At 40.5% G+C, this 6,568-nt stretch overlaps 1 protein-coding gene across 1 annotated transcript in view; it reads right to left on the bottom strand.

Annotated features, from left to right (window-relative positions):
* TRAPPC9 (trafficking protein particle complex 9) overlaps positions 1-6,568 on the bottom strand; it is a 672,769-nt gene that overhangs the window by 652,798 nt on the left and 13,403 nt on the right. The window contains exons 4-5 of the mRNA XM_008568452.1: positions 5,608-5,753; positions 3,045-3,173 (exon numbers count right to left, since the gene is read on the bottom strand). Of these exons, the coding sequence (XP_008566674.1) occupies positions 3,045-3,173; positions 5,608-5,753 (275 nt within the window). The remainder of the gene's footprint in view (positions 1-3,044; positions 3,174-5,607; positions 5,754-6,568) is intronic.

Here is a 6,568-nt window from a genome sequence, read left to right as displayed (position 1 = left end):
TGCGTTCCGTTTGCCGGTCCCCAGTCCGGTGCGGGGGGAACACTGAGGGTTGCGATCCGTTGCCAGACACGGAAAAAGACAAAAAAAAAAAAAAAAGAATGCATACTTTGAAGTCAAACTAATACAGGTTCAAATCCTCACTCACCACTCACCAGCTGAGTGATGTGGAGCAAGTTACCTAGCTTCAGTGCCCTCACCTGCAAAGTGGAGGTACCAACACCTGCCCTCAACGCCTGCAGGAAGTAGAACCTATGTAGAGCGTTCAAGCACAGCCACTGGCCTATGATAGGTGCTGAATAATTCAGGGCTGTTTTGATAATTATGATGATGATAATGATGATTACTATTAATAGGTTCAGATAAACAAAAAAATAGAAATGATCATAAGGACCATTTACAAGTCAACTGATAAGTATTTTCTATTGGACTGATTGCAGAATGTCCCATTAATTTTTAAATAAACTAAGTTTTGTCCATTAATTATAGATTTACGGGTCATATGTAAGTCTGCAGAGTAAAAAATTAGTGGTCCCAACCTTTCAATACTGTGGAAGTAAAGTTTAAAGAAAAAAAAAAAAAAAACACACACCAAGGTCCAGGGTTCAACCCCTGTACCTGTCAGCTGCCAATAAAAAAAAAAAAAATTAAAACAAAAGGAGAACAAAAAGAGGTAGAGACTACAGAATTGTTTAACAAATTGAACAATTAAATTATTTAATAAGATTACTTATTAATAATTAAGATTAATTGAGCAGGAAAAAATTACTCTTCCTCAGAGGAAATCCGCTTGAAAACTATGTAATCTGGATCTGAGATGTCTTAATAGTATTCATGAATTCATATCACTATTTGATAATGAACGATGACGGTATTGATAATAACAGCTACTAACATTATCAAGTGCTGGGCAGGGAGTGTTCTAGGTCCTTTATAAACGTATCTCATTCTGCTTTGACAACAACCCTGTGAAGCAAGGACTAGTATTATCTCCCCCATTTTATAGTTAAGAAAACTGAGACCCAAAGGGATTAAACGACTTGCTCTGGGTCACACTGATATTAAATGACATCTGTATTTCTGCTGTTTTGCTGCTAAAAAATAGACCTGAGCTATTCATACCACGAAGTGCAAGGGAGAACATTAAATAATCCAATTGTCTGGTCTTCATCTCAGAGATGCCATAAGTTCTTGAGGTAAGATGGGGCTGCAACTATAAACTGACTAATCTTGAGATTAATATCCAAGGTAAACAACATATCTGTTCACGAGATCAAGCCTGACAAATGGGTCTGGCGCTGTACTGCGTCAGTGGCAGTCAGATCTCTGCAGAGCTTCTCGACAAGAGAATCATTGCTCTTTCAGCTGTCACTTGGGTGTCACTGGATAGTTCTCCCCATAGGCCATCTTCAACAGTAAGAAGTTCCCAAGTTTTTGATTTGTTTGTTTGTTTGTTTGTTTGTTTTACACAATGCAAAGCTAAATAAAGACATTTCTGTACTGCAGACAGAGCAGTTTTTCAACTTCTTTTAAACTTTCTTGGCCTACATTCAGCAAGAGAAAAAAATGAAAGTTACCCTAAAAAATATCTATTCTCACTAATTACATCAGTAGAACAGTCTCAACACATTTACAACTCTTCAAACCACAGTTTTTAAAAAAAACCCTCCAAAAAAAGGCACTCCTAGAGCACGCAGAAGGCTTTCTTTTAAAGAGAAAATAAAACCTGCTTTCGCCTTTCTGAGTATGTTGGAGATTTCCGCACTTGGTAGCTGGCTAGAGAAAACAGTGACACTTAAACCCTGTTACCTCATACCAGAGGCAGCGATTACGACCACAAGGAGTAAATACAGGTGGTGAACACCGACTGAGGGCATCTTAAGTGAGATCAAAGCACAGGAAACGAGGAGCAGACACAGTCCTATCTGAAACCTCAGACTTTCAGTCACACCTCTCAGCCTGCTTCACTTTCCTCTGAAATAACTGAGATATCCCCAGCAGGAATGTTCTGCTAAAGGATGATAAAACATCTTCAAGAATCACTATAGCTTTGTCCAAGCAACTCTACAAAGAGTTCACCTAGGGGCCGAGCCCGTGGCGCACTCGGGAGAGTGCGGCGCTGGGAACGCAGCTGCGCTCCCGCCGCGGGTTCGGATCCTATATAGGGATGACCAGTGCACTCACAGCACTCACTGGCTGAGCGCGGTGCGGCCGGTCTCAAAAAGGACAAAAAAAAAAGAGTTCACCTGGATTCAGACTGTGCGGCAATAGTAACTAGTTCATAAAGGTGGCCTCTGCATTCTTCGCTGATGATGCAGGATAATGTAATTCAGGGGAAAAAATTAATTCAAGGCATTTCTCCATCCCATACACATTAACTACCATTTTTTTTTTTTCCTCTTTGGGGAAAAATTGTGGGCTTTCTCTTTTGGGAGAAAATGTCTAAAAATCTCATGGACCAATAAAATACCTAGTAGTTTTGTGCGTGGCCTTGGGCTCTGCATCCTTTGTCATTATCTTTGCGAGCTGCGCAACATGATGACTATATCCTGAACCACTAAGGGCAAGTTCATTCATTAAGGGTCAAAAGATTCAAGTTCATTCAGCATTTGTGAGTATGGTCCTTCCAAGAAGTTTTTTCACTCTTCATTAGTGCTAATAAACACAAGCAAATCACACTTAATTCATTAAGAGAACTTCATCGACCCAAGCCCTGAATTAGCTTTAAAACTGACTTCTGGAACTTGCTTCAACCAATTCGTCGAAATTATGAAAAAGACCCAGACACAGAACCTCAAGTCCGTTCCATGACGAAATTTTATATGTGTTCCAGAAATCAATTATTGTAACCCATTAACAGTATTCAGTAAGACCAAGAAATATTCAATAAATCAGAAGAAAATGTCTCGTGTGCAAGATTTCTGACTCAATAGATTTTGTACTTTCTTTAAACATTAATCAGGCATATCTCAGAGGAAAAAGAAATTATTCCTGCTTTCTTTAAAGATTGCAAATGAGTACAGGCTGGAGGAAAGAGCGGAGCTCACCTGGTCGATGTCTGTTGGCCGCTTCAGCAGGAAGTGAGCTACCCTGGAACCTTCGAGCTCCAGTCTTACCACTTGTTCCACCAGGATAATGATAGATGACAGAAGCCGAACACAAGCCTTCCAGGGCAGCTGAGCATTTAAAAAAAAAAGTATAATTAGTAGAGTTAGTGGCACATCATTAGCACAAGTTGCAGTGGCTAAGAATGATCTAAACAGTTGGATTATTTGGAAATGCCAATTTTTCCCCAAAACAAAGGCCAAACGTAAAGATTACTAGTCTTCTTGCAAACAGGAACTCGCCACCTGTCTTTCACAGGCCCACGTCCAAGGCTGGAAACAGAAAACTCTCATGATGCCCAAGGCTTCCCTGGGCGGCTGAGGGCACATGCCAGCCTCCTCATACATGGATTCTGCAGCTACAGAGACATGTAGCAGAAAGTGCCCCAGAATGAAAATATTTAAAAGTAACGCCACCAAAGCAGGACCAGAATACCTTTCCATACCACATGCCCTAAACACATCTTTTGTTTGGGGCTGCAGCAAACACTTGCAGAACTGTCTCTTTCTCAAAGGCAGCATAGCTACCTGCTGCTCATGTGCGTTTTCTCTCACTGGCAGTTATATCCTAATAATCTCAAGCCATGCCACATGCCTTCTAAGTTGTGCTACAGTATTCTTCATTAACATCTTTAACCATTAATTTAGTGGTTCTTAAACTTTTGGTCTCAAAACTCCTTGACACTTTTAAAAATTACGAAGGACCACAAAGAGCTTTTTTTTTTTTTTAATGTGGATTACATCCACTGATACTTACCATATTAGAAAATAAAACTGAGAAAAGGATTTAAATATTTATGTATTAATTTCTTTTAAAATAATAAGCCTGTTGCATGCTGACCTTTTTATAAAAAATAATTGTTTTCTAAAACAAAAATGATATACTGGAAGAATGGCATTCTCACACTTTTACGAACTCCTCTAATGTCTGGTTTACTACAAGTCAGCTGGATTCTCCTATTTGCTTCTGCATTCAGTCTGCTATGATGTCAGGTGTCACATCACCTCTGGATAACTCCACTGTACACTCCACAGACTGAGCGTGAAAGAGGCAGACAGTACACAGCTCAGTCCCTCGCCGCGCACCCTTCTTCTTTGAGAGCCCTGCCGACCGCTTTGTCACACGTGGGAGGCACGTGCATGGTCCCGTTCTTTCTGCATATGTTCCGCAGCACAGGCCCTAGTCTTACAGCACAGCCAGTGAGGGGTACTTACACAGACGGCTCTTCCAAAAACAAAGGAAAACCTACACTCTTTCTCATCCTCCTTAGTCCTTCGTTTCTCTTTCCTTTTCCACCTATTCCTAGTTCTCACTCCCTCACTATCCCCACTTTTATTTCTCTATCCTCCTTAAGAAGCCAAATTATGAAATTTAAGTCCATTTTAAGTATTTCTTATATTTAATGTGTTCTATCGCGCTTTGTTACATTTCTATTACAGAACTTACTTCATAAGTGGTTGACAGACAGGCAGGATCCCTTGCTAAACTGTCAACTTCAAGGAAAGAACCCTACTTTAATCCTTACTCACACAACATTCATTTGAACGGGCACTCATGGAGGAACACCCACAGAATGCCAGACGACGGACATATCCAGGTGAAAATGCCTTTCAAGCCTCCCACTCCCAGCCCCAGGAGACACTGCAAGGAAAAAACATAGAAACAAGCGTTTCCAGCACAAAGGGTGGTAACAGATAGGGTTCCAGCTCTGCCTGACTGCCTGGAGGGGTCAGAAGAGACTGTCATTTGAAGTGGGTTTTCTACTTTTTTAATTTAAAAAATTGAGGTACAATTCACATGCCATAAAATTCACCCACTTGAAATGTACAATTCAGCAATTTTTAGCATATTCACAGTTGTGCGACCATCACCACTATCTGATTCCAGAACATTTTCATCATCCCAAAAGGAACCCTAATACCCATCAGCAATCACTTCCCAATCCCCTTCTTCCCAGGCCCTGGCAACCAGTCACCTCTTTTCTACTTCTATAGATGTGCCTATTCTGGTCATTTCATATAAAAGGATTGTGTCTGGCTTCTTTCACTTCTTTCATTCTTTCACAATGTTTTCAAGGCTCATCCATGCTGTAGCGGTATTGGTATTTCATTCATTTTTGCAGCTGAACAATATTCCACTATATGTACATACCATATCTAGTTTATCCATTCGTCATCTTATGTATAGAGGAGGTTTAGAACAATGAGTATAAGAGATGAAGGCCACGGGGAATGGCATTCTAAGCAGAGGTCAAGATGTGCTCAGACAGAGGCAGAAGGAAGTGCCCTGGTCTGGGGGAAACATGTGCCCGCCTTCAGAGGGCTGCAGTGCAGGGCAGGGAAGTGGCAGCAGAGAAGGCAGGCAGTTGCCCCAGACAACCCCAGGCTGGCTGCTCTCCCTCCTTCATCCTTTCTTTTCAGGGACCTTTTGTTTTTTCTGTTTTCTCATATTTCAAATAACAGTTGAAACAATTACATATCAGATTGTCTTCATCAACAATCTTACCTCCCAGCCACAGAAAGTCATTCACAGAGCGAAGCAGCTCCACAGACATGTGGTAATGCACCAAGGAGTCCTGCAGCATCCCCGCCTGGAGGCACAGATCCCCCACGTGCTTCCGCATGCGTCCTTGGCACCGCTTCTTGTAATGTCTAAGAAATAAAATGAGGCAGAAATGTATCATTATTACTACACGCCTCTCGCCCCAAAAGCACACCAGCTAAGCACTACTCAATTCACTCACTACTAAAAAATGCTAAGAAGGCAACTTTAGGCTCTATAACTAAAAGCCAGCAACAGTCATTGCCAGTTATGTAAGCCGGAATGGTCTTGACTTCAAAAATTTACTGCCAAGTGATTTTTGAAAGGTAACAGGTATATAGGACTTCTACCACGTATTTCACTTGGCCAATATTAGAGTAGGATTTTTCTTTTCAGATTTTCCAATCACAATGTTAGCATATAAGAGAGCTTATACTTCAGCTTTTTAAAAAATCAATTATCTTCCACTTTCTTAACTTCAAACCTATTATTATTTTATAAAGAGATATGCTGCGTATTACTAGCCAACCATTTGGCTTTAGTAAGTGAGACCTTCATCTTCACCATTGCAGAGCAAGATTCAATAATGCTTTGAGAGGGTGGGGCCTGGGATGCTCACTACCAGCTCTTTAAATATTGGCAAGGATGTGCTATTAAATAATGCAAAGACTTCTGACTCCATATCAACTCACAAAGCAACTGTGCCAAAATCTTTCTTTACCACTTTTAAATATTCCTAATCTTTTGAATATTAAATTTCTTAGATGTGCTTTTTACAAAAAAAAAAAAAAAAATAGCAGCTGTATTAAATTTTCCCTCACCAAGAAAGCAATCTTACCAAAACAAAACCTCTATGGAAACAAAACCCCGATGGAAATCAAGAAGATGTGAAGTTTCTAACTAAACGAATGTTACTGACAGATCT

The sequence above is a fragment of the Galeopterus variegatus genome, unplaced genomic scaffold (assembly GCF_000696425.1).
Source record: "Galeopterus variegatus unplaced genomic scaffold, G_variegatus-3.0.2 Scaffold24, whole genome shotgun sequence".
In the NCBI taxonomy this organism is placed as follows: Eukaryota; Metazoa; Chordata; class Mammalia; order Dermoptera; family Cynocephalidae; genus Galeopterus; species Galeopterus variegatus.
The sequence above is the reverse complement of the archived record's forward strand: the minus strand, read 5'-3'. Positions and strand labels throughout refer to the sequence as shown.